At 52.7% G+C, this 26,021-nt stretch overlaps 11 protein-coding genes across 11 annotated transcripts; 10 read left to right on the top strand and 1 right to left on the bottom strand.

Annotated features, from left to right (window-relative positions):
* The first annotated feature begins 327 nt into the window (after nucleotides 1-327).
* On the top strand, nucleotides 328-1,618 carry BO82DRAFT_357694 (aminodeoxychorismate lyase). Its single transcript, XM_025636085.1, has one exon. The coding sequence runs from the start codon at nucleotides 506-508 to the stop codon at nucleotides 1,334-1,336; it is 831 nt and encodes a 276-aa protein (XP_025488302.1). The 5' UTR covers nucleotides 328-505; the 3' UTR covers nucleotides 1,337-1,618.
* Nucleotides 1,619-2,217: 599 nt separating this feature from the next.
* On the top strand, nucleotides 2,218-3,371 carry BO82DRAFT_357693 (MSF1 domain protein). Its single transcript, XM_025636084.1, has one exon. It carries the CDS (start codon nucleotides 2,230-2,232, stop codon nucleotides 3,022-3,024), a length of 795 nt encoding a protein of 264 aa, XP_025488301.1. The 5' UTR covers nucleotides 2,218-2,229; the 3' UTR covers nucleotides 3,025-3,371.
* Nucleotides 3,372-3,834: 463 nt separating this feature from the next.
* On the top strand, nucleotides 3,835-4,914 carry BO82DRAFT_343540 (uncharacterized protein; the record flags this gene model as incomplete). Its single annotated transcript, XM_025633627.1, has 3 exons — nucleotides 3,835-4,046; nucleotides 4,176-4,706; nucleotides 4,798-4,914. The coding sequence occupies exons 1-3, from the start codon at nucleotides 3,840-3,842 to the stop codon at nucleotides 4,912-4,914; spliced, it is 855 nt and encodes a 284-aa protein (XP_025488300.1). The 5' UTR covers nucleotides 3,835-3,839.
* Nucleotides 4,915-5,476: 562 nt separating this feature from the next.
* Nucleotides 5,477-6,367, top strand: BO82DRAFT_357691 (uncharacterized protein). The gene has a single exon (XM_025636083.1). It carries the CDS (start codon nucleotides 5,498-5,500, stop codon nucleotides 6,215-6,217), a length of 720 nt encoding a protein of 239 aa, XP_025488299.1. The 5' UTR covers nucleotides 5,477-5,497; the 3' UTR covers nucleotides 6,218-6,367.
* A 4,255-nt stretch (nucleotides 6,368-10,622) lies between these two features.
* Nucleotides 10,623-11,641, top strand: BO82DRAFT_168006 (uncharacterized protein). The gene is made up of 2 exons (XM_025630319.1): nucleotides 10,623-11,279; nucleotides 11,336-11,641. Exons 1-2 carry the CDS (start codon nucleotides 10,718-10,720, stop codon nucleotides 11,590-11,592), a joined length of 819 nt encoding a protein of 272 aa, XP_025488298.1. The 5' UTR covers nucleotides 10,623-10,717; the 3' UTR covers nucleotides 11,593-11,641.
* A 760-nt stretch (nucleotides 11,642-12,401) lies between these two features.
* Nucleotides 12,402-13,036, bottom strand: BO82DRAFT_343531 (uncharacterized protein; the record flags this gene model as incomplete). Its single annotated transcript, XM_025633626.1, has 1 exon — nucleotides 12,402-13,036. Exon 1 carries the CDS (start codon nucleotides 12,924-12,926, stop codon nucleotides 12,402-12,404), a length of 525 nt encoding a protein of 174 aa, XP_025488297.1. The 5' UTR covers nucleotides 12,927-13,036.
* A 2,122-nt stretch (nucleotides 13,037-15,158) lies between these two features.
* Nucleotides 15,159-16,798, top strand: BO82DRAFT_386160 (MARVEL domain-containing protein). The gene is made up of 3 exons (XM_025638234.1): nucleotides 15,159-15,641; nucleotides 15,732-15,998; nucleotides 16,094-16,798. Exons 1-3 carry the CDS (start codon nucleotides 15,600-15,602, stop codon nucleotides 16,307-16,309), a joined length of 525 nt encoding a protein of 174 aa, XP_025488296.1. The 5' UTR covers nucleotides 15,159-15,599; the 3' UTR covers nucleotides 16,310-16,798.
* Nucleotides 16,799-17,640: 842 nt separating this feature from the next.
* On the top strand, nucleotides 17,641-18,531 carry BO82DRAFT_167909 (AP-1 complex subunit sigma). Its single transcript, XM_025630318.1, has 4 exons — nucleotides 17,641-17,766; nucleotides 17,824-17,857; nucleotides 17,929-18,046; nucleotides 18,156-18,531. The coding sequence occupies exons 1-4, from the start codon at nucleotides 17,756-17,758 to the stop codon at nucleotides 18,437-18,439; spliced, it is 447 nt and encodes a 148-aa protein (XP_025488295.1). The 5' UTR covers nucleotides 17,641-17,755; the 3' UTR covers nucleotides 18,440-18,531.
* Nucleotides 18,532-19,510: 979 nt separating this feature from the next.
* BO82DRAFT_357683 (RNA polymerase III-inhibiting protein MAF1) lies at nucleotides 19,511-21,075 on the top strand. The gene is made up of 2 exons (XM_025636082.1): nucleotides 19,511-19,648; nucleotides 19,730-21,075. Exons 1-2 carry the CDS (start codon nucleotides 19,643-19,645, stop codon nucleotides 20,702-20,704), a joined length of 981 nt encoding a protein of 326 aa, XP_025488294.1. The 5' UTR covers nucleotides 19,511-19,642; the 3' UTR covers nucleotides 20,705-21,075.
* Nucleotides 21,076-21,272: 197 nt separating this feature from the next.
* Nucleotides 21,273-23,924, top strand: BO82DRAFT_343520 (uncharacterized protein). The gene is made up of 3 exons (XM_025633625.1): nucleotides 21,273-21,373; nucleotides 21,569-22,510; nucleotides 22,604-23,924. Exons 1-3 carry the CDS (start codon nucleotides 21,317-21,319, stop codon nucleotides 23,861-23,863), a joined length of 2,259 nt encoding a protein of 752 aa, XP_025488293.1. The 5' UTR covers nucleotides 21,273-21,316; the 3' UTR covers nucleotides 23,864-23,924.
* A 223-nt stretch (nucleotides 23,925-24,147) lies between these two features.
* Nucleotides 24,148-25,942, top strand: BO82DRAFT_343515 (endoplasmic reticulum-Golgi intermediate compartment family protein). The gene is made up of 3 exons (XM_025633624.1): nucleotides 24,148-24,443; nucleotides 24,599-25,183; nucleotides 25,293-25,942. The coding sequence occupies exons 1-3, from the start codon at nucleotides 24,353-24,355 to the stop codon at nucleotides 25,799-25,801; spliced, it is 1,185 nt and encodes a 394-aa protein (XP_025488292.1). The 5' UTR covers nucleotides 24,148-24,352; the 3' UTR covers nucleotides 25,802-25,942.
* The last annotated feature ends 79 nt before the right edge of the window (nucleotides 25,943-26,021 follow it).

Below are 26,021 nucleotides of genomic sequence, written 5' to 3'. Positions count from 1 at the left end.
TAATTCTGGGAAGGCGAAGTTAGCGCTGGAGACAGCGGTCAGATAAGAGTCAGTAGCGAGAGAGACGAACCGTCCTGGGTGTAGGGAAAGAGCTCGTCGGCAGGATGACTGCTTTGCTTCGTTGGGGAGGGGGGTGGAGATGGAAAAGAGCGAGGAGAGAGAGAGAGAGATGATGCGGTTTGAAAAGTTATGCGTTGCGATGTTCCGGCGACGCAGCGGGCTTCCCGAGCTCCTATGGGCCAATCACGCTCGCGGCAAGGGGATGCTCCGTCAGCTTCTGGTTCGCTCCACCACCGCATCTTCGTCATTCTCTTCTTCCTTGATCAAGCGCAAATTCCTCCCAGGAGAGTTCCTGGTCTCATCAGACACTGATTGTGCGCTGTGCTGAACACATTTACTCAGAGCAACACTGAACCTCTGTTCTTAGCCAAAGCTACTAACAGTGCAGGATCTGGCGGAAGTGGTAGACTACGCGATCGATCAGGTCACCCCAGGGATGCAGTCAATGGCTTCCGCCTCGCTGGAAGAGGACTTCCAAATCATCTCGTCTCTGCGCTATGATCCTGCGCTTCGAGATTTGAGCACCAAGAACGCCGCGAACACCACTTTTCACCCTTCCAGCACGCCATACTACCTGCTTCCCTACCATCAGGCACGGCTTCGTAATGCGGCAGAATGCTTCGGTTGGAAGGAGGCTCTGTTATTTCTACGAAATGACCTCAGTCAATTTTCTCGATACCTTGATACTCACATCTTGGACAAGACGAAACCTTGGCGCATCCGGATCGTCATTGACCGCACCGGAGCTTGTACTGTCGAGGTCAACCCGACAGCATCGATTGACCCATTGAACATGCTTATCCCCAATCGAGATCATGCACATTCAAACCTATGGAATATTTACGTGGATACAGGGTGTATAACTCCATCCGCGTTCACGAGGCACAAGACTACCGCTCGTGATTTCTACAATGCTGCACGGGTCAGAGCGGGGATCATGTCCCCATTAGACGAGGCGGAGGTGCTGCTTGTAAACCCCGAGGGTCAAGTTATGGAAGGGAGCATCACCACACCCTACTTCCGGCGCAGGCGACCTACAAGTAAGGGTGAGAGCCTAGAAAGTGATACGGAGCCAGGCTGGGTCACGCCTCCCCTCTCGAGTGGTGGTAATGCAGGTACAACAAGGCAATATGCGTTAGCTGAAGGATTCTGTGCCGAGCAGATCATCGAAGCTGCTGAATTGATCGATGGCGAAGAGTGTTGGCTCAGTAACGGTGTCCGGGGCTTCATCCGTGGTAGAATTGTCTTGAACGGACCCGGTGATGGCCAATGCTAGAATCACACAATCGTCAAGATTATCTCCGTATGGGCAGAATAGTTGCAGGGGTGAAACTCAAGTGCTCTATCCAAGTAACTGCAAACAGTACCGTTTCCATGTTCCGCTAGAGTGCAGCCATCCTAGCTAATCTTTCGAGTGGTCAGTACCTTGGGTCAAGGAAGGCATCATACACAGTTGAAGAGGGGAAGTAGATGGGTCACAGCGCCAGCGGCTTTCAGTACAGCATAACCTCCCAGGAGGTATATACATTTGGATCAAACGAGGTACTAGTAGGTATTGATGCAGCCCATGCATCCAATAAGGAGTCGGCAATTGACGTCAGCCGCTGCACCAGTCGTATGAGCGTGTTAAACGTGTCTCCCAATCAACACCTGGCATCTGATGGTGTAGAACATTGATGCAGCTTGAGACGCTGAGGGTGTAAGTCTCGCCATTTCCATAGGCAAATCGCGTAGTCGCAATATACCAGCACCGGGCGTGTGATTGGCCGAGCAAGGTGGGAGAATCAGATGATGCAACGATTGGCGATGCGCAAGCAGATGAGTCAGCATCCCCGCATTCTCAAAGAGGCTTAGCTGAGAAGCTGACAGAAATTCTTCCCAGTCCCGGAGGTTCGGGCGGTTTTGTCCGGCCACTGAGAAAGGTGATTGAGCAGAACGGAGAGCTGATCATCCCCAAAACCTTACTGACTGCGTTTGAACTTAACAAGCAGTCTCTCCCACAAGCACAACGCCACCCCCAGCCCAACTCCCAACTAATTCACAATCCCATAAATCCATCCCATCCATCAGTCGAACTTATCATATCATCTCTCAGATTCAATCCACCATCCATTTGTCCGTCTGTCCATCTCCCAATCAATTCGTCTGTATGCATCAGCAGCTGCAAGAATGAAATTCTTCGAGAATGTCTCTACATACGACTACTCCTTCCCAGCCGTGTCGCTGGCTTACTTCCTCCGCTATCCTAACCCGTACTCTCGCCATGTTCTAACCACTGATGTCATTGACCGTTACGTCGACCCGGACACGAAACGCCTCCACACCATTCGCTTGCACCTCAAGAAGTCTAAGGTTCCGTCGGGGATTCTGAAGTTGCTGCCAAAGGGAATGGGCGGCTCGGACAGTTCCGGGCAGAGCTACATCCTCGAAACGACCGTCGTTGACGCCAATGAAGGCTGGATGAGGACTGAGTCGCGCAACATGGAGTGGACTGGGATCCTGAGTGTGGTGGAGAAGCAATTCTACCAACGCCAGCCGCTCGAGGGGGCTCTCGACCGACTTCAAGGGCTTCACCTCGACGGCAAATTGAGCGAGCAGACAACAGTGAAGACAACGGTCACGTTCCACTCTCGATTCGGACAAGCAAAGTTACTAGGCCGGAGGAAGGCAGAAGCCGGTGACCAAGTGGTCGAGATCGAGGATGAGGCTCCCAAGAGAGGCTTCTTCACGTCACTCTCCACGGCCGGCATCCAGCGCACGATTGAGCTGATCGGTTTGAATCGTACCCGGGACGCTATCCTCAAGAGTAAACAGGGCATGAATGTCGTCCTAGAACGTTTGCGCAGCGGTGGTATTGTCGCTGTCCTTGAGGGCATGCGCCAGGACCGGGAAGCCATTGTCGGGCCGGAGGGTCCGTGGAAGCGCGTTTGGCTCAGGGGCAACGGGGAAGATGATGAACATTGACGTCGAAGCGTTTGAGTGTTGGGTGAAGACAATTCGCTTCGAAGAAACATATTTTCGACATTCCAGCGTGGAGCTATGGCGTTTGGGTTTCTGTTTCTATTTTCTTACTGATATCACCAGGACACTCTCCCACATGATTATTCTTTCCTCACTCTGATTGACTACTACTGCTGTTGATCACCATCTCACATCTTCACACCAGCATATTTGAGCACGTTTTTGGCAGGGAAAAGAACACGGGAGGCACATGGAAAAAGTGCTGTGTATACTAGGAAACGATTACTGTCTGTTACACCCGAGACATTCTGTACAATATTGATAAACTTGAGTCATTCTTCACGATCACCTTCATCGAGAAGTTCCATTTAACCTGACCTGCTACTCAATTCAGCCTGTGTCACTGAGCTGAGCCCTGATGTATACAAAGTATAAGCTGTCTGCCTTACCATCAAGTCAATCCAGCCTCAATCTGCCCTCATATCCCCCTCACACCTCCCTTACACCTCCCCTCACACTCCCCTCACCTCACTCACCCATGCAGCACATCAACCCCAGAAACAGCAGCTCAATTTTCAATCGGAGTCCGGAGTATAGCAACGGACAGCGGACCACAAAGCAGAACCACTTGTGTAACACCCACCCACCCCGTTCATTTCAGTATGATAAACAGTAGTACCGTACAGTACACCCACTCAGACTCGCATCCCGTCACCCATCCTCACTATAAACCACCCCTCCTCCCCATCAACTTCACAAGACCAACCGGACCCACCCACCAAAACCCAAGCCCACACCACCTAAAACGCAGAGCCCAAATGTCCCCAACAATCGACAACCTGACCGGCAGCTGGACCCTAGCAAGTGCTCCCACATATTCCCTTTTCCTCCCCCTCCTTAACCAGACATCAACCCACAAAACTAACCACCCATCTCCCCCGAACCCTCCACGGAGAGCACGGGGGAGAGGACCGAGCAACCAGGACAAATCCCTCTCCAGCGACCTGGACCCAATCCTCGAACTAGTACGCATTGCCCTTGACTCAATCTCCCAAAGCAAAGCCACAGGCGTCAAACTACAGTTCTAGAGGACAGAAACTGAACCCTAACCCTACGGCCCCTACGGGGGCCTACGGGGGCCTACGGGGAAAAAGCAAGGCATCCCCTGGCTCCTCCGCAAGACCATCCTCTTCACCCCCCTCACCATCCAAATCGCCCACCACACCGATACCAACGCAAGCGGTGGCCCCCCCCAAACCCAGCTTACCGCCCGCCAAACCAGCAGCAAGGCCGCCAACCCGCCACCGGATATCCGGCACTTCGACTGGGAGGTTTACGAGCAAGAGAATTTTCTGTTTGGGGGGATTGTGTGTCGGAATCGGTATATTAGGGGGGACACCTCGGTACCTACCTTAACGGAGGTAGGGGGAAGTGCTGGTGGTGGTGAGGATGGGGTGGTTAGGCCTGCGGTGGAGGTGCAGAGTCTGCTGAAAGATGATGGGGATGTTGTGAGGAGGTTCTTGAGGGGGGAGGTGGAGCTTGATGGATGCACGCACTCGGAAGGGTTCCTTGTGGAGGAGCCTGTGGTTAGGGGGTTGTTTGGGGAAGAAGGGAGGGGGTCTGGGGAGGGGATCTGGGGGCATGTATTTGATAAGAAGAAGGATGGAGGGTGGTGTTCTGAGCAGGTATGTATGTTCCCTTTTACTCTGAAGATACTGTTCTGCGTTGGGAAGAAGATGGGGCGCAAGGCTGTTGGCTAATGGTTGTGGGGTGTAGGTTTGGGGATTTGAGATGATACATGGGGAAAGGTTGTATACCCGGCGGGCTGTGGTGACTGACAGTACTGGGGGGTACAGGCTGGCGCGGTTGGTTTATAGGCTAATTGAGAGCTGAGTGCCGTGCTTGGCGTATAGTGTATTTGTGCTCGGGTCTCCATTAAGGTGGTGGTAGGTGAGGTTGTAATAGTGGGTGGTGCGGGTTGTGGCTGCACTGACTGTAAGCACCGTTGGCGCCTGAGGAGTATTATCTTAACATTAAGATGCAGGAAGTGCATGCAAAATGAGGTTACTGACTTTCATCCTCTTCTAAGGCTCAGATGCGCAATTAGGTGAATCCTAGACTGTGGTAATGCTTCACTGTCAACAATGGCCTTGCACGTGACCGGTTCGAGCTTGATTTGTAACATACACTACTGAGCGCTCGTCTTTGTAGTCAAGTTGATGTGGTTTACTGTTTACTTGATGAGAGCGAGGATGTCAGCTGGTACCCGCAGGCATCCATGGTACTCTCCACGAGGTTTCGATGTTGAACATATCGCTACACATCTTGCAATCAGTTCCCTATACGGTACTTACCACATTCCCTCTAGCCAAAGGATGCCGAATCAATAAAGCATCAGCTGCAAACCTTGAAACACATAGTCAAACCAACGAATCATCTACAAGGGGGACGGTTAAAGCAATCGTCTTATTTCACAATGGATCCAGCACAACTCTCGCGACTGGGCCGAGACTTGAGATTTCAACCTGTACCCGCCGCGACCGATGATCTCAAAGAGACGTTAAAGAAGTTACAAGACCTCGCCGAAGTGGCCACGCAGGGCAACAGTTTAGCACTTTTCACCGGGCTGGAGCTTGTCGCGCCACCCACGCGAGATTTGGAGAAGCTGGCTAAGGAACAGATGTCGCCTAGAGAGGTCCTCCTCTATGAGACATGGAAGGCTAGGAAGCCAGATCCTAACGTCGAGGGAAGCCTGCTCCCGAGCTTTGAATGGGACGCGAATGTGGCTCCGGTCCGTCAAGGAGCGCATAGTCTGAAGAAGCTCACCAAGCGGGCGGCGGCCATGGGTGTGGTCTTCGATCATCAGGGCGCTACGCCGGAGAACGCTGCATGGCTGACTTTTCACATCCCGAAAACATCGCCGCGGGTTAAGGCGGTGAGTAGAATCTTATACTGTAAGCAAAGCCTCGAGCAGCAGAGCCGGGCTCACTCTCGCGGACTGGCCGGCATGGAGGCCGCGGAGCTTGAGACTATCCGCAAGATTGTGGCCGTGGCAGAGGTCAACACAAACCGCGAGCTGGTAAGGATGCGCCGATTGGCTCGGTTGATCAAAGAGTCTGCGTCGATCCTTAAGTCCCGCGCAGAGGCTTTGCAGAAATCTCGAGACCCTGTCTCAGCTTTACATGAGGAGAACTGAATGGGTCTCCTATCCAGAGATCATGATGAATCATGGAATTAAAGGAGGGAAGCAGACGCGGGTGGTCGGGAGAGTCTTGATAAGGGCTTGATAAGGCGAAAAGAAGAAACAATAGCGGTAGAGATGAGTTGATGGACACGTCAAATCGAGGCTTGTACTCTGTAAGTAGCTATCATCAAGAGAATGGCAAGAATCAGTGCAATCCATGATACATATTGTACCTACAGGACGATACACATCCAATGCCCTCGAATCAATGTTTTGAGCCAATGACGCAAGGTTCAAAACCACTCATACAGAGCTAACCAATCCCCAAGCCTCGCGTTGTTCGGATTGAGGCAGATGTGGACATCATCGGATATTAATCTGGGTCTAATCTGCCTGAGTCCGCATGCCAAGACCCGAAATAGGGAAAGAACCAGAAGGGGACCCTGTCGGTCAACAACTTCCAGGCTACGAGTCTCCTTTCCTTCAATCCAGTAGTCCCTTTCCATTCCTTCGACTTCCGGTATTTCCAGCTGTGCTCCATGTTCGACCGCTAGGCAGCAACCCGGCATTCTTTGTGTAGCCGAGCACCTCCTTGGGAACTGACGCACTGGACAACAGGTGATCCAATACATGACTTCATAGTTCATACCTCATACGGGAGGTCTCAGCCAGGAGATGACCTTTTTCACTTCTCTTGAAAGCACTCTGGCGACTTGCGGGTCGATATGTTGAGGAAACGTGGTACTGGTATAGGTAATTTGGGCCCCTTTCCCCTGACCACTTTTTCCAGCTTATTACCCTCTTCCAATTAGTACAGTATCGCCAGGGGAAAGAGACGGTCTCTACGGGGTACATTGGTTGACAGTGCACACACTAAGTGTAGAGGGCAGCTATACGCGTGGGTTTGGAGTACTGCTTATTGACCGACGACCGACTCAGGTAGACGTCATATCGCAGCATCGCTCTTCCAGTCCCCAAACGGTGAGTCCAGCACTGACTTTTCCGCTTGAAAAGAAATTCTCGTATTCGGTTCCGTAGGTTGCCGTTGCACGCCGACGGGGACCACTCGTTATCATCATCATTGGTAAAATGAACGAGGCACTAAGAAAGCGGCGGGAATTCCTTCACCCACTTCTGCCAAGCTTTCAGGGTTTTGAGGTAGGGGTCCTACTCTCGAACTCATCGCCTGTCTCCTCAAGACCACACCACGTTCCAGGGGACAGCAGCTCTTTGTCGTACACGCGAGTTGAGCATGACCGGTAGCTTTTACAGACAGCGCGATTAAAGATTCTCCTGGATGCGGACAAGCGATCCTGCAGAAGGGTTAACAGCATCAGTTGTCCTGAGTAGATTCACAGGTGGCAACAACAAGCTAGCAGGTCTAGCCTGGAATGTCATATTGTGACCATTTCCGCACTAGCGAGAGGAGCGCCAGGCCGCTAGCAGCACTAGCAATGGTGCGTTGGGCCTGTTTCCTGGGCCACATCTACTATGTACTGTACAATACTGTCTCCAACACACTGGACGGGGACATTCGCATTGAAGAGCTCCATAGCACGAATTCAAGCGGATCAAATCCTCCTCTGGCCCTTATTCTGGTGACATACTGCAAGATCATGAGCCCCTGACCTTCTGTGAGAGGATATGTGCTCACTAGTTACAATGTATTCCATTTCTACTCACACAATTCTGAGTAAGCAAGCAGCACCATTGTACATCAAATCTGCTGCGAGATATCGTATATTTAAGGTTCAAGAGAGCGAAAGACACATTTCCCAGCACGCTGCTTGACAGCTGGAACGAATGCTAAATCACCAGACGCAGACTTTGATCAGGTAATAGAAACTTCGAATGAACACCCTGGAGATGAGAACAACAGAGGACCCACGCAATGCTGGCTCGCTTCCGAATGAACCGTGTCTCTTGACAGGCCCGAACCAACTCTCATTTGATTGCGTACCGAAGTGCATGACTCTCGATGATTTACATTACGGTCCGAGCAGATGTAAATCACTGTGTTGACATAATAGTCGAAAAGTGACTCAACGATGGAAACGATCCCGACCGTCTATCTGCGTGTTAGCTGAGCTGCTATGGTCTAAATTGCCAGCAGAGACATTTTCAAGATTCATCTACACAACACTTCGGTCCTGTGTTTTGTGTAGAATAGCTGAAATTTGATTTTGCAGCCAGATGTGCTCACGGAATAGCCTCGGTGTACTTGCCTGCGGAATAACTTGTCTCATAGTAATATTTCCGGGAGACCCTGGATGCGTTTAGTGAAGGTCTGCAGCCACGAACTTACTAGTCCAAGTTCCAAGGCTGTGAACACGGAGGTCGAAGCCCAGCGGATAGCCGAGCCTTGGTCTTGGCCAGCAAGTGCATACAATTTACTTCAAGTGGATGACAACATAGCATTAAGTCAGAAGTCAGTATCGCTGCTCACCGAGACAGTGAGTGGTACGAAGTTAAGGTTGAGTGGAATCAAATACCACCAGCTCGGGTCTGACTCTGATCATTGGTAAAATTGTCGGAGACTGAAGGATAGACAGATAGAACTTGGTGGTACCGAGTCTTAGGACAGTGTTAATGAGACTTTCGCACCAGTTTCCACACCTGAGATTAAAATGTGACAATTTGATCAACTTGATCAATTTGATCTAAACAGGTGGGCGGCCGCTACGGCAGGGTACTGGACCCAAAACAGTAAGGCACAATTGGTCCTGCGTGACAAGAATAGACTAGACCACACTAAGCCTGGAGACCGTGAGACCCTGAAACCGAAAAATGATCGTTGTATCATCATCATCAAGCCCGGCAAAATTACGGGCATTCCACAACGCTTTGGGTATCAGACCAGTTCCGGATGCAGGCAATCCTATCTTTCCTGTTGCGGAGGCGATGGTGATTTTCAGGGTTACACTCTTCCCCTCTTATATCATACTGAGTTCCAACATAGCTTTTCAAGGCTTTGACTATTTCCGATCATCATTTATTTGAATAGATATTGTCAAGTAAGCATAACCAAAGGGGAGAGCGAGAGAGGAGGAAGATAGTCCGAGATACTATAATCCAAACGAAGTACAGTGTCCGTACCAAACCCCCCAAAAATAATAGAAAAAGAAATTTGGAAAAAAAAGTTTGACTAGCTCGGAGCCCCTGTTGCAGCGGTGGCTGGATGATAAGGCAACTCATTGGCCCCTGAAGACAGGCTGAGGGAGCGGCGCCAGAGCCGAGAAATGTGGCCATTTACCCTCAGTGACTGGCTATCGGCTGTGACCCTGGGGCGGGATGACCCTACAGAATTACTGCTTTGGGTGCAGTTATGCGGGGACCGCGACCAGTTTATACCCTGTTAAATCAAGTAGACTCAGTTAGATTCAGTTAGATCCAGTTAGCGTCTCCACTCCGACCACGGCCAAGAATACCTTCCAAGGGCCAGGGAGCAACCGGAAAGCCAGGCACCTCTTGAGGCCAATCCATGATCTGGGGCCCACACGCCTTGTTTCACGGGCAAGACACCTTAACAGTCTAGTCTAGCAGTACTTAGTGGTCTAGCAAGTACGAAGTAGGGACTAGTTGATTCCCCTAAGGGAGGAGTCAGTCCCTAAAACTAAGTAACTCCTACGGTCCTACCCAAGTCCGGAAGAGTGGAAGTCTCACGCTCTCTCTTGGAGACCAAGGGCAAACCGTCAGAATAACAGTCGCCCTGAAGGGGAAATTCACCACCCATCACCACGGACGCTACCTCCGCTTATATCGTCACACCCTGACTACGCCCATTGATACTACTACTAACTAACTAATTACATCCAATAATCTAATAATACCGACTCATTCTCTTTCCTCTGTCCTCTGTCACCCTCCCTCCACCTTTCACAACGGGACCCCCCTCTCTCAAATACAACCAACCCTCCCTTCGACGGACCACACCCCGTCCGTCTCCCTCATCATCTCCTCACCTCCTTCCTCGGGTTAACGCAGGCTCTGACGCCAGGGTCTGTTTGTTGCTTTTGAACGGCCGATCAAAGCTGACTCAGTCCTCTCATTCACCTGCACCCATTAATCCGTCACGAGTCGCTTGACCAATCCTCGACCGACCTAATCTCTCATTCCTTTTCCTCAGCGCTGGCGAAAGAGAATTCCCCACGGTCGGCTTTGATTCTAGACTGGATTGCCAGCCCATCAGGACGTGGTAGCAACCGGATACTATAGAGGAATTACGAGGCAGCTTAGTCTCGCGATCGGAAAACACCGAACTCCATTGTTGGTTGGATCGCCCTTCCTGGCTACTTCGACCCATCGCGCGCAGTTCTGGCATGCTTTAGGGGCGTTCACCTCGGAACCATCGCGTATCTCATTGTCGGTCAGCATCGTCACTTCTGATTGTCGACCTGATTACGAGCATGCTTGTCGCCCTTTCCACATCTGTTCGGATTATCTGCTTGGTCTTGTGACGTAGTTAGGCCACCTCTTTCTGCGAGGACGTTGTCCGACCGTCGACGAGATCAAATGGCAGTCTTTGATGGAATCGGGTCTTTGTTACGACCCTGTCTCGCCTTCTGGATAGTACTGGCGACCATCATCAGCCCTGCAGCTTCTCAGTTTTGTTCTTTCTGGAGTGGTAATTGTGTTGATGCGCTGGCACAAACCGCCGTCTCTTTTCAATTCCCTCCGCTCTTCACCGACAGCCTCAACCTCTACTATGGATTCGATGCCAATGCGCGAGGAAAAGGTCAACAGCCCATGACCAAGGTCAGTTACTGGCTCAGCTATGGAGGCAACATCGACAACTCCATCATCATGGGAAACCACACCACCGAAATCGGCTTGCGGGTGGGCAATTTAACCGGCACACCTTCGGGGTCCAACAATGGGTGCGATGGCGTCTGGGGCCCGCAATGCTCCACCGACCTGAAGGCATTGTTGACCGAGGCCCTCTACGGCCTCACCAGCAGTGGGGAATACTATACATTTCCACTGCAAACCGTATTGAGCCAAATGCTTTTGAAGAGACCCCACCTCCCGAGTTGTTTCCCGCAGCTGTTCGACGTTGGTGGCATCCCTACTATGGGTACGTATCGCTGCCGCTCTGTCTGACTGTATCTTATCAACTAATCCCATATGCAGCGTTCGTTCAAGAGACTGGTCCCGACCAGACTGCGACGTTCCAGACCGCCGGGTCGAGCAACAACCCGTGGAGGACATGGTTCCTCGACAACATGACGGCACATGAGCAAGCTGCGCAGGTCGCAGTTGCCATCATTAGTCGCGCGCCTGCGTACGATGGCCTACTACCCCAACAGAGTGGTGATGTGCAAGTGGAGCTTGTTTGCACTCAGGCCCCTTCTTCCGGGGGCTCCTCATCTGCAAGTAGCGGCTCATGAGACCTCTGCATGTGGTTACTTGGTTCCTTCTCCCCAAGTTCTGATGCCTAGCAACACCAAGGCATACAAATAACATCATGGCCTCTGTGCCCTATCATTTATGACCGCCGCGCACGGTCATCCATTGCGCACAGTGTCCGGTCGCCCGGCAGCGCGGCATTCTTATGGCAGTGTCGCGGCAGCTTACACCTGTTCACTCGACAAGCTTGAACCTTGCGACCTAAACATTCTATGAAAGGGATACTGGGCGATATTGGATGTCTACAACACGTGCCGACAGGCAGTGGTCTCAGATTGGTATCGAGGCTTGCGCCTTCAAATACCAGTGAAAGGCTGTCTTTTCCGGGGCCGACAACGTAAGCCAGATTCATCGGCGAGCCTCTGCTACGACCAGATCATCACCAAATGTACTTGTGCCGAGTATGACGTGAATAGAGCGGCATACTTGTAGGACGCTCCCATATTTGAGGCTACGTGTGACAGGGCCTTTGTCGGCTAGTCCAGGGAGTACTCTCGTGTCGGTTTGCATCTTTAGTTGGGTTCTTGTCAAGCCCAAGTCGCGGGCGCTATTGATTCAAAAGCGAACTCTGAGCGGCACACATGATCAATATTAACATGAGTCATTAATATGTCAGATAACTGAAATCAGAACCCGCAACCCTATAACTCCCAAACCTCCCAACACCAAGATCCATATACTGTACATATGTAATCACCTGTCTTGAATCACCTTCACCTTCCCCCTTTCAACCCCAATCCCATGGCCCCCCGGACACCAACCCCTCCCGCTCCCCAAGCACCCTCAGACCCTACAAAGTAGGCCACTCCATCTCAATCCCCTCCAACTCGCCGGGCCCGCGAAAATCCTCCAGAATATCCGCCTGCTCACTAAGCAGCATCCGATCCGTCTGACACCCGACCCGCGCCAGCCCCCGCCAGCGCTGAAAGTCCTCGGGGTTGCGCTTATCCCCCTTGGCATCGTGATTCCGCTCCCAGTGCCCCTTGGAGAACGCGATCAGCGTCGTGATTTTGCGGCGGGGGATGTCGAACACCAGCGAGCAGATGGTGCCCGTCTCCTCGAGCCAGTTGCACTGCCACAGCTCCCCCGGCCGGATGCACTGGTAGCTGGCGGTCTGGTAGTTGCGGCGCCCGGCCATGGGCCCGCCGTGGATGGCGTAGACGATCCGGTCCTCGTTGTAGAACCACATCTCGTAGCGCCATTTCTCGGGGTTGCCCGCGGCGTCCTGCGCCGCGTAGTCGTAGATTAGGTGGCGGTCGCGCAGGTCGGTGGTGAACTGGGCTGTTGTTTCGGGGGTGGGGGGGAGGGCGGGCATTTTTTTGGGGAGGGGGGGTGTTCTTGAGGCGGTTGGGGGTTGGTCGCTTAGCGTCAGGCGTTTGTATGTGGTTGGTTGGGTCAGGTTATTTGTTAAGATGTTGTTTTGTGGTTTGGTGGATGGGTGAATATGGAATGATGGAACTACGCAGGGGTTTGTCTGGATTATATATATCTACTATTTTTATCCTTGCTGTTTTCTGGATTGTACAGTCCGATTCTGGCATTGACGAACGGGAGTGCCACGGAATCTTCGATCTTTCCACCCCTGTGCATAGGTAAATACTCTTTGTTTTCTCTCTCGCTCGGCTTTTCGTTTCGGGATTCTCGTGTCGGATGATTCAGGATGGGTGTGATGACGTCATACTCTGGATTTACGGCCTGTAGGGCTGGCTGGCTGGCTGGTTGGGTGTTATGGGGCCTCCTTAAAGGAGTGGTTGTATACTTAGGTAGTGTACCGTTGACGACGTGGTAGTGGGGATGGCGATGGGGATGGGTTTACTCGGTTGGGGTGAGCGGCAGTTTCGGCCGGGTTGTGCCTAGGCTTGAGGGCTTGCCTAGGTTCAGTTCACTGATACGTTATGTTTGTGGGGTGCACGGTGGATGATACTCAGTATTTTCTGGTTGCTGCTTCAATGTAGTATTCTGATGTCGATGTGTATCCTCAGTTGGGGTTGGGCGATTTGTGTTCCATTGCAGTTTGGTGCGGAATCAGAGGTTGGGTCTCTGGTAGAGTTGGGGTTCGGACTATTGCATGATTTCAAGTCACTGTCATTCGCTGTCGCATTTGAATATATACGATACATACATCCATAGCATGACTAGGTTCTAATTGTTGTTGGTGACAACGAAGGGCGCCTCAATTCTTAGCCCTCTGCTTCATTACTGCAGAAGCTATGAAGCTACAACGTAGTAGTGCGCACCCACGTGTTGCAGGCAGAGAGCCAAGATGGTCCAGGCGCTGCCGCTCGGCGCCTTATGCGGGGCGAGTTGCTCACTAAACTTCTACCGTCAACGCCGTCGATCTTGCCAAGCAAGTAGTCTGATGAGCCAACTTAGCTTTCCTTAAACTGATAGATACTATTCCTGTAGATTGGCTGGCCCTCCATAGTTTGCGGTTCGAGGATGATCGGCTGATCTGGGGGTTTTTTGTTTCTTCTGTGGGAGTTGTCAGCCCTTGCGGGTCTTACACCGCACAATGGCTGAATTGCGGCAGGATGCTGTTGATTTTTGCTACAGTGGTAGGTCGGAGTGCTAGATTATCTGAGTTTTCGTGGCAAGGCCTGTGCTAATTGCAGCTGCTATCATGGCATGTTTGTACCAGTGTGTATATATGCTACAGCACCGGAAATCGGCAGCGGACTGGTCTCGCCCTACGCTCTGACCCGCTTTGCTTGACGATCATCAGCCATTTCGACAAATGAAGCACGGGAGTGAATGCCAATAGAGACAAGATCTATCTTCAAAAGCTATACAGTCCGCTTGCACTAGTACTGAGTATATTCCTGTGTGGCTACTAGGAGTTTAGTGGGACCAGTCCACAGAACCGGAGTGATCGATCAGAGCACTCGGCGGCGCTTGCACTGCAGTCATCGAAGGATTCCAGATCGGGCTGGACCTCATCGAATCTGCGACTACCACTGGCGCTGACCGCCGTAAACCGCTCGGACAAATCTCTACCGGGTAGCCTTTCTGCTATACAGTTTGTGGCTATCCCGAGAGCTTAAGTATGGGCCTTCCGGTATAGTTCGGGACCAACGAGTCATTGACCAGGCAGGGCGATCAGTGCTCCAATACTGCATGCGTCACTCATGGGACTAGAACTCACCTAGCTCCTTGAAAAGTCAATGGACCAGTCCATAGCTGCAACATTTAAAGTTTTCAGTTCCACTGGGGATGGAGACCCGAAGCTCATGAGAGGGATCGGGATCGAATCATAAGCGAAGCTGGACCGATGTAGCTGGACACCGTCATGTGTGACGGCATCAGCGTTTCATATCGGATGAGGGCGGAAAATATGATGGGCTTGACAACGGTTGACTGCAGAAGAGCTGCCGGTCGATTTGCTGTGGTGTGTCGAATGGTAAGTGAGCCCTGGCTATCTGTGACCATTGAAAAATGCAGGGAGAGCTAATTATACTGCTGCAGAAGCGCCCGAACTGCGGACAAGACTTTTGGGTATAGGCAGACATTTGAGTCGACAGACTTTTTTTTTTTAGCACATAAGAGTATAGAATTTTCCTCCTTCGCTCCTCCCCACTATCGATACTACTTCACACCTAACGACGTTGGAGACTTTCTCGGGAGTGGTTGAATAAGCGATTCTGAACCGAAGGGTGTGGTGGTGATTTCATCTCATGATCTTCTCCCCCTCCCCGCTAACTTACCCTGCATGACGTAGCAAACACAGCATAATCGTCATCGTCGGCCCGTCCGAACATTCCGCACTTAAGCAACTATCCCCTTCGACCATCTGAAGATCCACCCTCAGCTTTATTAGACGGATCAGAAGTCCGCTGAAACACGAACGATATCTTCTCGAAGCTCAAGTGACTGTTGCCCGGGGCATCCTTATTGCTGTCTCACCCATTTTAAGACGAACTAGCCTATCAGATCAACCGGAGGATCTATACCACCCGTTTTTATACCTTCACAGCTTTAGACTCCATTCAAAATGGTCGGAAAGGCTATCCCGCTCGGCCTCAGGCTCTGGGAGGTATGTTGCACACTCTATAGTTGGCGATATCAGGATTTCGTGCAATAGCACTGCAGCAGCGAGACTAACCGCGCGATGCTATGAATATAGTTCCTCTGGACTCTCCTTGTCATGGCCTTGATCGGTAACATGATCGCCGAAGCATTCGCAGGCAACCCTGCCACCGTCAACTATGCCATGTTCGTTTCGGCATTCTCGATGTTCACCCTCTTCTACACTATCCCCGCAACGCTAAACCCCGACTGGGCAGTCCACCCTATCTTCCTGATCGTCATCGATACCCTCAACGCGATTTTCTTCTTGACTGCTGGTATTGCTCTAGCCGCCAAGCTGGAATCCCACAGCTGCAGCAACAACGTACGTAACACATGAACAGAGCCGCAACACCTACATAAGGTCACCCGAGAATAACAGGGAACTGTGAAACACATGCTAACTCTGCGATGATACAGAGCTACACTCTCCACAATGAGATCACCAACGGTGCGAACAACCGCCAAAAGCGCTGCCGGGAGGCTCAGGCCTCCACCGCATTCCTCTGGTTCGCCTGGGTCGGCTATACCGTCTCCCTGGTCTTCTCGATCATGGGCTCGCGCTCTGCTGGTGTCAACCTCCGTGGCCGCACTGGTCCCGCCCGTGGTGCTCGCCCCAGCATGGCGCAGGTCTAAGCGTGCGTCGAGTATGTCTGTCGAACGGAGTCAACACACTGCTCCGCCAGTGTTTCTTTCGGCAGGCGGCGGAAAGCTTTGGACATACAGACCTCGGGTTATAATGCAAAGGAACAAACAAAAGCTAAAATGAAACGGTAAAAGGGAAATGACACACGACTCTCAAAGGACAAAAACACGTATGGGACGCAATATGAGCCATGACGATATGCTCAAGAATGACAGTCAGAGTACTTATCTGATATCTCTCTCGGATGGCCGGGCGTTGGCTGATGAGATGCAAATATTTGACCGTTTGAAATGGTAATTATACTGGGATTTATTTTTGGTGTCTGTTAATGGTTGGGATTGCAAAGGAAACGGGGCTATAATCGGTAGGACGGATTGGGTGGAGTTAACAGTCCTTTATCTTCTTTTGATGTCTATCTGTTTTACTATGTGACCTATAGTATGTAATACTTGGATCTAATACTTGATGTTATACCGTGTGACCTTATCCTGTTCGTAATTGATGCCCAGATTCACGCAGCAGTAGGTAACTGCTCCAACTTCCAGTAATATAAAAATATGTCAGCGGAGAGGCTAAAGCAGCTATGTACTCCAGCATGTCTAAAAAGCCCCATAGTGGTTAGCAGATATTATTCTGTGCACTATAATCACAACCTGAGTAGTCCCATTGTCCGTCAGTGCTCTTGTATTGTGTTGGTGGATTGGCTGTGAAGCGAAAAAAGATCAGTGGTTATATAATTGATACCTCATTTACTCTAGCTAGCAGTTTTCTTTACTAGTAACCTTTTATGTCTCTTATATATAGCATCATATTATTACTGTCGAAATCGAGATATGAATTAATTTATCCTTGCTATTCTTAGTATAATACTAGCTTCCTCCAACATAACGACCGAGGACGAATCTCAACAGTGTTGTATAAACAAATGTATGATTATTAGCAGTCATTATGACGATAGTGTGTCGAGGGAGCCTTAAGCATTCGTGGTATAGGCTCCCTACTTACTGAACCGATTAGCCGAACATAATACACTACTGTGTTATCATAATATGCTATCTGCTGATATGACCTCCACTAACTGATTCCCAATGGTGAAAGAGTCTCGATTGGGAAGGGAGCTGGCTCGGGTCGATTGGTGCATGCATCATCGAAAAAATCAGCCATCACTCAATAGTGCCTCTAGCAATTCACCCTGACATTATTGAATTGTCTTCTAATTGAGAGTGTCTACTGTGAATACCTCGAGCAGTCACAACAATGAGGGCAAGCAAGCAACGGCGGGGCACCGGTGCGGCCCGTGCAAGAATTTCTCCAGAGGCGGCGGAATCTCCCTCTCCCTTCCACCTCGTGGCCTTTCTTACCCCGATCTCAGCTCCTCTCTTTTTCCCCTCCATACCATACCTCCTCCCAACTTCAACCTCTCAATCTAACGAACAATGGCAATCCAGTGAGATTGATCCAAGTCGATTCTCTTCGGAAAGGCCGCTAACCATGTTCCCCCCAGCTACTTGATCCTCCTGTCACGGCAAGGCAAAGTGGTTCGTGGCCCACCCAACTTTTGACCTGGCTGGAATCGCGGACTAATCGAAACAAATTTCCCACTCCCCAGCGCCTTGCCAAATGGTTCACCACTCTCTCCCCCAAGGAGAAGGCCAAGATCATCAAGGATGTGACCCAGCTGGTTCTGTCGCGTCGCACCCGCATGTGCAATTTCCTCGAATACAAAGGTTTGTCGTCATCGCATCCAAGCTCCCCCTCCTTTTGTCCCAGCCACACCACTCCGCAGCTCCGAATTCTGACCTGGGGACTTCGTCTCGCTCTTTCTCTTCTCAACAGACACCAAAGTCGTCTACCGTCGCTATGCCTCCCTTTTCTTCATCGCCGGCTGCGCATCCACCGATAACGAGTTGATCACCCTCGAGGTCGTGCACCGCTACGTCGAGCAGATGGACAAGTACTACGGAAATGTTTGTGAACTGGACATTATCTTCAACTTCCAGAAAGCATACTTCATCCTGGACGAGCTGTTGCTAGCAGGCGAGATGCAGGAGAGTAGCAAGAAGAATGTTCTCCGGTGTATCAGTCAACAGGACAGCTTGGAAGACATGGAGGTACGTTGATACTTGTTTTGGTTTTCATCCCTGTCCCCCTTTCCACCGGGCAGGGAAGTGAGAAGGAGATGCAGAGCTGGAAGGTATATACGTATACGTATATACCCTTCAAGCTTCATCTCATGAAACCTGCTCTGCAGTCATGATCGTCTTCAATCCGTTTCCCGGACCCGGTGCCCCTTTTCGCTGAGCCATGTCACGCCTCGGGTTGCCCATCGCTGTGGCATCCTCTCGTCTTATCCATATTACCTCGCAAATCCTCACATCCGCCCTCCTATTTCCGTTACACCGGCCTATCACCTCAGGTCGCCTTCTCTTATATATGCTAATGCCCCCCCTCAGGTCGAGGAAGATGTGGTTACGAAGATCATGTAGAAGCTTCTCAGGCAGTTAAGCGTTTCCGTGTTTCTCTTGTTTGGGATAAATCATGATTTTCTGGCCCCCGGGGGCCAGCTCTGTCGGCGTTGGACGTACTATAGGCGTTGTGTTCTACTGTCGCGACCTATTTCCTTGTCTTTTCTTTTCTTTTCTTTTCTTTTTTTTTTTTTCATTTTTCCGACTAATTTAATACCACCCCATTGACACTTATGTGCTCGTCTTTCAGGAATCCAAGGAATTGCTCGGCCACCTTTCCCAGGAAGGGTTGATCTGAAAGACAGGAAAGTCGGAAAGTCGGGCAAGTCTGGGTTGGCCAGTCTGGGGCAATCCGTGGTTCAGCCGCAAGACCCGTGAGGAAAGTGCGTGATATCACTGGCCGCACTGCCTCCACGTGACCGGGGCCTTCCCCCTCCGGGGAACAACGCGACACCCCGGCCAGGCGATCCCCCCCCAAGTGCCGTATCATTGCGACACCTCTCATCCCCCATTCCTCCATCTCTTTCGTTATTTCATCTTTTCTCCACGACTATGCCAATTTGGCCTACAACTCCTGCCTATTAATCGCCAGATTTTCCACTTCACACCCTGCCAGCGTAGCTTGGGTACCATTTGCCAGCTCACTGCCCTTATCGCTGCTTGCGTGACGTCTCAGGAGACAAAGAACCAACCAACAAACGCACCGTGATTCCAAATAGTTGAGGAATTCACCTTATTTCTACTGTCGCAATCGGTGCTCTTCAGCCACATTGATACTCTGTTCTCTCACTTCCTATCTCATCACCTTTCATCGTGATTCTTATCTACGTCATTCGCTCACCGCATATCTGGCCCCAGATGAAGGTACAACAGTGGTGCCTGCCGTGCCATCCAAAATGCTCTCTACGGAATATTGATCGCTAATCAAGCTCTCTGTTTGAATAGTTCCTTCCTTTGCCCGAGTTTGAGGACGTGACGAGTTCGCTGAATTTCGACACCGCCGACTGTCATATCGTTGGCGGCTGTGACCTATATACCACCAAGGCCGCCCGAGCGGATCGGAAGTTGTACAGGAATATTGAGCAATCGTTGGAGTCGCAATATGAATCTGTGCTTCGCCTGTCGGCTTCGTTGTCGCCGCCGAATGCATCCGACGCGGCTGCGTCGCTCAACCTGTCCCGCTCCAGTCCCTTTGGCCCCCTGAGCGAACACTCCAGCCGCCGAACCTTTGCATACTTGATCGCAACTTTGAATGCCAGCCATCCCGACTACGACTTCTCACATGTTTTGCGCCCGTCTGATTTCCATCGCGAGCGCAATCTCAAGAGGGTTATGAACACGATCGACTCCACGTTGTTCAACCTGCGACCGCGCGAAGCCATTGACCTGACACCCCCATCGCCTGTGACCGTCTCCGGATCTTACAACGCGGGTGCATCCGCTACATGGGGGCCGAAAATGTGGGGAGTAATTAATGAGCATATGTCGCTGAAAGAGTGCTCGTTGTATTCCTACTCGCCGGAGGAGGATCCGTCAGACGCCGATGACGGAGCGATCTGGAGTCTCCACTATTTCTTCTTCAACCGGCTTCGCAAGCGGGTCTGCTATCTTTATCTCCGAGCCATCCCGATATTGAGTCATACCCCCAGTGAGGGAATGGCTACGCCCACGACGAAGCGCACATATGATGACGGATATCTGACCCCCGAACTCAGCTCTAGCAAGCGGGCTCGCTATTGGCTGGGCGAAGGCGTAGAGCTCGACAGTGAAAGTGACGAGGAGTATCTTTCGAAGTCGCATCATGCTGGAGACGAGTACGATCCATATGTGCTCAGCGACGAGGAGTTCCGATCCCGGTCCGGCAGTAAGGGGACCGTTCGGGCGATGAGCGAGGAAATCGCCGACTCAATGGAGGTCTAATTGTGTTCTGCTGATTTTGACCGCACCTCCGCAGCCTTTTGCGCTGCTTCTGATTCTTCAACCTCGATCATGTTCGGCTTGCCGCTCGATCCTCCCCTACTACGTTCGGTCAATCGTGTTGATCTGTTTCTGTGTGTTTCGGCGTTTGTTTTGTCACTGCATTCAACCTGCATTTACATAGGCTAGGGGCGTTACAACTGGCGAAGGAACGGATCTGGCCCCTAATAATTGCGAACGGCCGTTATGATGATGACAACAATCAGGCACTGCGTGGCCCGGCGCGGCGCGAAGGGCAGGCTCCACGCCGGCATTCCTATGGTCTTAATGTTCAGTTCGTGTATCTAATATAATTTGACTTGCGTTGATGGGAGTTTCAGTTCGACATAATGCATTTTCTGTTGTGAAAATGAGTAACAAACAGGTATTAAATCCACTTCACCAAGAACTTGTATAGTACATAATGATAGTGAGGACGGCAGCCCGACCCCAAGTGGTCCGTGCGCGGGCAAGCTGTCCGTTCCGAACAACATTCATCATATCCACTACCATTCTCCTCCCCTCCCTACAACAACCTACACCCACTCCTCTCCCCGATCCATCCTGTGCCCCATTATGGCTGACGACGAGGAGCGCATCAAAGCTGAAAAGTTGGCAGCCGCCAAGAAACGGGTATGTTATGTGCTCCTGTCCTGCGAGATCATCCGCGATGGCCGTCACCTCCGCGGAGGATTGTGGCCCCCGTCCAACCGCGCCCGCAATTCATGTCCAGAGACCCCCCCCCTCACAAATGATGAGTCTACGACAAATTGATTTTGTGGGATGACTTGTACATGGACTAACTTTGTTGATTTGGGTTGGGAATAGGTCGCTCAGCTCCAGAAGCAGAAGAAGAAAGCCAACAAGAAAGCTGCGGGCAGCACCGATTCGTCGAAAGCGGCGGCACCCGATACACCTCCTGCTGCTGCTGCTGAAACCTCGCCGGTATTAGCTTCGGATACTCCGGTGGGGGCGGAGGGAGTAGACGCCCAGTCTGCTGATGATACCGCCAGCACCGCCGCCGACGCCGCCGCTGCTATACCTGCTGAGACCGAGGCTGCGCCTGAACCGGAACCAGAACCAGTAGCCGCAGAGACGCCACCTGCGACCGGGGAACCAGGGGAGCCTACCACTACGACTGAAGAACCAAAGGAACCAAAGGAACCTACACCGGCGGCGGAGGAGGAGACAAAAGCGGGGGAAACAGCAGAACTCGAAGATGGAGTAGCAGCAGCAGAATTCCCACAAGCATCCCCCAGCACCGAACCGATGCCCGACGCACCCATCACGATGTCGCCAGATAGCGAAGAAGCGCCGCCCTCCGTGCCCGGGACGACCCGACTCGACGCCCCACTGACTCGTCCCGCCGGCCACGGGCGCCAGCCTTCGTTGTCAATTCAGTCGAAGATGCGGTCGTCGTCGTTCCGGAAAGGCTCGGTATCGCAGGGGTCGCTGTCGCCGTCGCCGTCCGCGCCCGTGGGAGGAGGAGGAGGGGGAGGGGGAGGAGGGGGCATGCTCAAGTCGCCTTCGTTGCCGCCGTTGAGTGCGGACGGCGAGGCGGTGCAAGAGGTGTACCGGAAGCAGTCGGCGCGGATTGAGGAGCTGGAGCGGGAGAATAAACGGCTGGAGAAGGAGCGCGAGGAGGCAACGGGCCGGTGGAAGAAGTCGGAGGATCAGCTGGAGGATCTGAGGGAGGCGAGTGTGGATGCTGAGGAGTTGAAGGAGAAGTTGGGCAGGGCGGAGGAGAAGGTTGCGGAGATTGAGGAGTTGGTGAGTTACTTTTATTTTCTTATCCTGGGAAAGGGTTGTCGGATTGGGATTGGAGTTGATTGACTAATTACGTGGGGTTTTGTGTCTACTTAGAGAGCGGAGATTGCTTCGTTACAGAGACAGAACTCGCACCTGCAAACGCGAACGCACCGCAACAACGCCAGTGTGTCTGCGCCGGGACAGTCCGAGTCGCCGCCGGCGGATCTGCTGAAACAACTCGAGTCCAAGGCCGCGACGATCGAGGCCATGGAGCTGGAGATCTCAAATCTGCGCGCGCAGCTCTCGTCGCAGTCGACTTCGAGCAGCGCACATGAGGCCCAGATCGCGGCGTTGGAGGAGAAGCTCTTGACCGGCGAGACCGCGCTGGAGAAGTCTCAGCGCGAGCTGGCGGATACCAAGGCGGCGTTGACTCGTGCCTCGGAGAAGGCGGTCAAAGAGGGCGTCGACAAAACTTCCAGCGAGACTCTGATCAAGAGCCTCCAGCGGGAAGTGGAAGAGCTAAAGCAGGAAAAGGCCGACGCGGAGAAGAAGATCGAGACCCTGGAGAAGAAGCTCGAAGCCATGGGCAACCTGCACCGCGAATCCGAATCCCGTCACCAAGCACGACTGCGCGAGAGCGAGAAGGTGGAGAAGGAGGCCGCGGTCCTGCGCAAGCGACTCGCGACCGTGGAGAACGAGAACCTCCGCCTGAAGGAGGAGCAGGAGACCCTTCGCAAGCGCGAGGCCGGCGGCGCGGATGACGATGCTCTCGACGAACTCGAGGACGAGGAACGCTCTCGACTGCAGCGGCGGATCCGTGATCTGGAAGGGGAGGTCTTCGATCTCCGCCGCGGTGTATGGCAGGAGAAGCGCGAGGAGCTCGCCGGCGGAGCCGACTACCACCCCTCCTTCAGCGGGGACCCCGATTCCGCGACTGCGGCGGCGGCGAATACCTTTGACGATGTCGACTTGATCGGCGGATCATCGGCCGACCACGCTCGCCGCCGCAGCATGGCCCAGAGCAAATCCCACGGGCAGCACTCATCCTTCTCCACTGTGCTTAGCAGTGGGATCGCCGCGTTCACGGGCGGGAACACTTTCTACGGGAACCGAGGCCGCGCCTCGTCGAACCAGCAGCCCGCTGGGACACACGGTAGCTTGGAGCTTCTGTCGGAAGAGAACCTGGATGACGAATTCGATGAGGCGGAGTTCGCGCGTGCGCAGGCAGAAGAGGAGGCTCGCAAGCGGGTGGAATGGGTGCGCGAGATCAAGAGGAAGCTCAGGGACTGGCATGGTTGGCGGTTGGATCTGGTGGACAGTCGGGCTGGGGCGGAGGGCGCCGGCGTCGGGATGGGCGAGATTTTCGAGATTTAAAGATGTCTACGTGCAGATACGTGCAGATGCGTGCCGACTATTCATTATACCATTGTGTTACCTTTGTTCATTTGGCTTGCCACATTGTAAGGGAGAGTGGGGGAGTGCCTACCAGGACAAACTGGAAGTAAGTGAGTCTAACCTTGAAAGATTTGGGAGTAACCCTTTCCAGTAAGTTGAAGTGTAGGTGTGCTATCGATAAGCGCGGCGGCGGTGCTCCACGCAGGAGTGCGGAGTTGCACCGCGCAATTCGGCCTACTTGGCCTTTCTTCCATCATCTATCCCCGTTTCATTGTTTCGTCCCTCCTTTCCCTCCCTCTGCCCAACCTTCTATAACCGCCATCTGCCCTGGAGAGCGAAGGGCTTGGTCTTACTGTCGCTCTCTTTTATTCTTTGTGTGTCTGCTAATTTAATGCCTTGACCGGGTAACGTTCGCCCTTGTTTGTCCATTGACGGGTGTGTCTGCCTCCGACACGGAAGCTTTTCGTGATGAATGGGTTCGCCGATCACGGCCTCAATGAGGATGCGTTCAGCGAGAAGTCTCAGCTGCAGGGCGGCTTGAAGACGTTTGATGCTTTTCGTGAGTTTTTCTGCCTGACAAATCTTGCTCTACAAATCAGATATCTGTGGAGCTAGCTAGCTAGCCAGCCAGCAACCCCATGCGCCAACCACCACAACCCGCCTCAAACCAACCATCCACACAGACCTCCAACTAACTCAGTACCCTCCCTTCAGCCAAAACCAAAACCTCATACACGGCCCCGTCCCGCCGCGGCGGCCAATGGACGGTCCTGATCCTCCTGATCTGCACAGTCTTCTCAGTCTCCGAACTCCGGACCTGGCTCCGGGGCACGGAAACCCAGCAATTCAGCGTGGAGAAGGGGGTCTCGCACGACCTGCAGCTGAACCTGGACCTGGTCGTGCGCATGCCCTGCGACACGCTGCACGTCAACATCCAAGACGCCTCGGGCGACCGCATCCTGGCCGGGGAGCTGCTGCAGCGCGAGCGCACCAGCTGGCAGCTGTGGACGGACAAGCGCAACCGCGCGTCGTTGCACGAGTACCAGACGCTGAGTCAGGAGGAGCCCGACCGGCTGGCGGCGCAGGAGGCCGACGCGCACGTCCACCACGTGCTGGGCGAGGTGCGCCGCAATTCCCGGAGGAAATTCCCCAAGGGCCCGCGCCTGCGGAAGGGCGACAGCGTCGACTCGTGCCGCATCTTCGGCAGTCTGGAGGGGAACAAGGTGCAGGGCGATTTCCATATCACGGCGCGCGGCCACGGGTATCATGATGCGCAGGGCGGGCATTTGGATCATAATGGTGCGTTTCCCCCCATCACCGATTTTAGTTTAAGCAGAGCATACGCCCGCATCCCCAAACACCAAAGCTAGTACAGCGTTATACTGACAATGAGGGAGCGGGAATAAAGTCTTCAACTTCACCCACATGATCACCGAACTCTCCTTCGGCCCGCACTACCCGACCCTCCTCAACCCGCTCGACAAGACTATCGCCGCCACCGAGCACCACTACTACAAGTACCAGTACTTCCTCTCCGTCGTGCCCACCATCTACTCCAAGGGCACCGCCGCGCTCCAGGAGATCTACACCAGTCCACAAAACGCCAGGGCCAACCGGAACCTGGTCATTACAAACCAGTACGCCGCCACCAGCTCCGCCGATATTCTGCCGGAAAGCCCCTACTTCATCCCCGGCATCTTCTTCAAGTACAACATCGAGCCCATCCTGCTGTTGGTCAGCGAGGAGCGCTCCAGCTTCCTGGCCCTGCTGATGCGCCTCGTCAACACCGTCTCCGGCGTCATGGTCACCGGCGGCTGGCTGTATCAGATGGCCGGCTGGGCGGGCCAGTTGCTCCGCCGGCGGCGGCGGGAGAAGTCCGAGGGGATGCTGAATGGGCGGCATTTCGCGGAGGATTAATTGACGGTTCACAATGGAGCGCTGCGTTGGTTCTTAGCATGAAAGCATCAAGATGAAAAGAAATCCGGGATACATATTGAAATATGCTTTAGAAATGCCATTTGTCTTACTGCAGTTCATCATCAATTATCTTTGTCAGAGTTGCGATTCGTCAGTTGGATCGGACTAATTGCATCGACTCCCAGGCGTATGTCTGTGAAATGTAGGTGGAAGTCATGTA

The sequence above is a fragment of the Aspergillus uvarum genome, assembly GCF_003184745.1.
Source record: "Aspergillus uvarum CBS 121591 unplaced genomic scaffold BO82scaffold_60, whole genome shotgun sequence".
Classification (NCBI taxonomy): domain Eukaryota; kingdom Fungi; phylum Ascomycota; class Eurotiomycetes; order Eurotiales; family Aspergillaceae; genus Aspergillus; species Aspergillus uvarum.
The sequence above is the reverse complement of the archived record's forward strand: the minus strand, read 5'-3'. Positions and strand labels throughout refer to the sequence as shown.

What these genes read in the sequence shown, in the direction of transcription:
- BO82DRAFT_357694 (XM_025636085.1), top strand. Translation starts at nt 506, where the DNA reads ATGGCTTCCGCCTCGCTGGAAGAGGACTTCCAAATCATCTCGTCTCTG.
- BO82DRAFT_357693 (XM_025636084.1), top strand. Translation starts at nt 2,230, where the DNA reads ATGAAATTCTTCGAGAATGTCTCTACATACGACTACTCCTTCCCAGCC.
- BO82DRAFT_357691 (XM_025636083.1), top strand. Translation starts at nt 5,498, where the DNA reads ATGGATCCAGCACAACTCTCGCGACTGGGCCGAGACTTGAGATTTCAA.
- BO82DRAFT_168006 (XM_025630319.1), top strand. Translation starts at nt 10,718, where the DNA reads ATGGCAGTCTTTGATGGAATCGGGTCTTTGTTACGACCCTGTCTCGCC. An exon ending in TGGTGGCATCCCTACTATGG is followed by an intron (nt 11,280 to 11,335) that starts GTACGTATCGCT and finishes TCCCATATGCAG; the next exon opens with CGTTCGTTCAAGAGACTGGT.
- BO82DRAFT_386160 (XM_025638234.1), top strand. Translation starts at nt 15,600, where the DNA reads ATGGTCGGAAAGGCTATCCCGCTCGGCCTCAGGCTCTGGGAG. An exon ending in TCGGCCTCAGGCTCTGGGAG is followed by an intron (nt 15,642 to 15,731) that starts GTATGTTGCACA and finishes CTATGAATATAG; the next exon opens with TTCCTCTGGACTCTCCTTGT. An exon ending in CCCACAGCTGCAGCAACAAC is followed by an intron (nt 15,999 to 16,093) that starts GTACGTAACACA and finishes GCGATGATACAG; the next exon opens with AGCTACACTCTCCACAATGA.
- BO82DRAFT_167909 (XM_025630318.1), top strand. An exon ending in TGTCACGGCAAGGCAAAGTG is followed by an intron (nt 17,858 to 17,928) that starts GTTCGTGGCCCA and finishes CCCACTCCCCAG; the next exon opens with CGCCTTGCCAAATGGTTCAC. An exon ending in CAATTTCCTCGAATACAAAG is followed by an intron (nt 18,047 to 18,155) that starts GTTTGTCGTCAT and finishes TCTTCTCAACAG; the next exon opens with ACACCAAAGTCGTCTACCGT.
- BO82DRAFT_343520 (XM_025633625.1), top strand. Translation starts at nt 21,317, where the DNA reads ATGGCTGACGACGAGGAGCGCATCAAAGCTGAAAAGTTGGCAGCCGCC. An exon ending in TGGCAGCCGCCAAGAAACGG is followed by an intron (nt 21,374 to 21,568) that starts GTATGTTATGTG and finishes GGTTGGGAATAG; the next exon opens with GTCGCTCAGCTCCAGAAGCA. An exon ending in TTGCGGAGATTGAGGAGTTG is followed by an intron (nt 22,511 to 22,603) that starts GTGAGTTACTTT and finishes GTGTCTACTTAG; the next exon opens with AGAGCGGAGATTGCTTCGTT.
- BO82DRAFT_343515 (XM_025633624.1), top strand. Translation starts at nt 24,353, where the DNA reads ATGAATGGGTTCGCCGATCACGGCCTCAATGAGGATGCGTTCAGCGAG. An exon ending in GAAGACGTTTGATGCTTTTC is followed by an intron (nt 24,444 to 24,598) that starts GTGAGTTTTTCT and finishes CCCTCCCTTCAG; the next exon opens with CCAAAACCAAAACCTCATAC. An exon ending in CGGGCATTTGGATCATAATG is followed by an intron (nt 25,184 to 25,292) that starts GTGCGTTTCCCC and finishes GCGGGAATAAAG; the next exon opens with TCTTCAACTTCACCCACATG.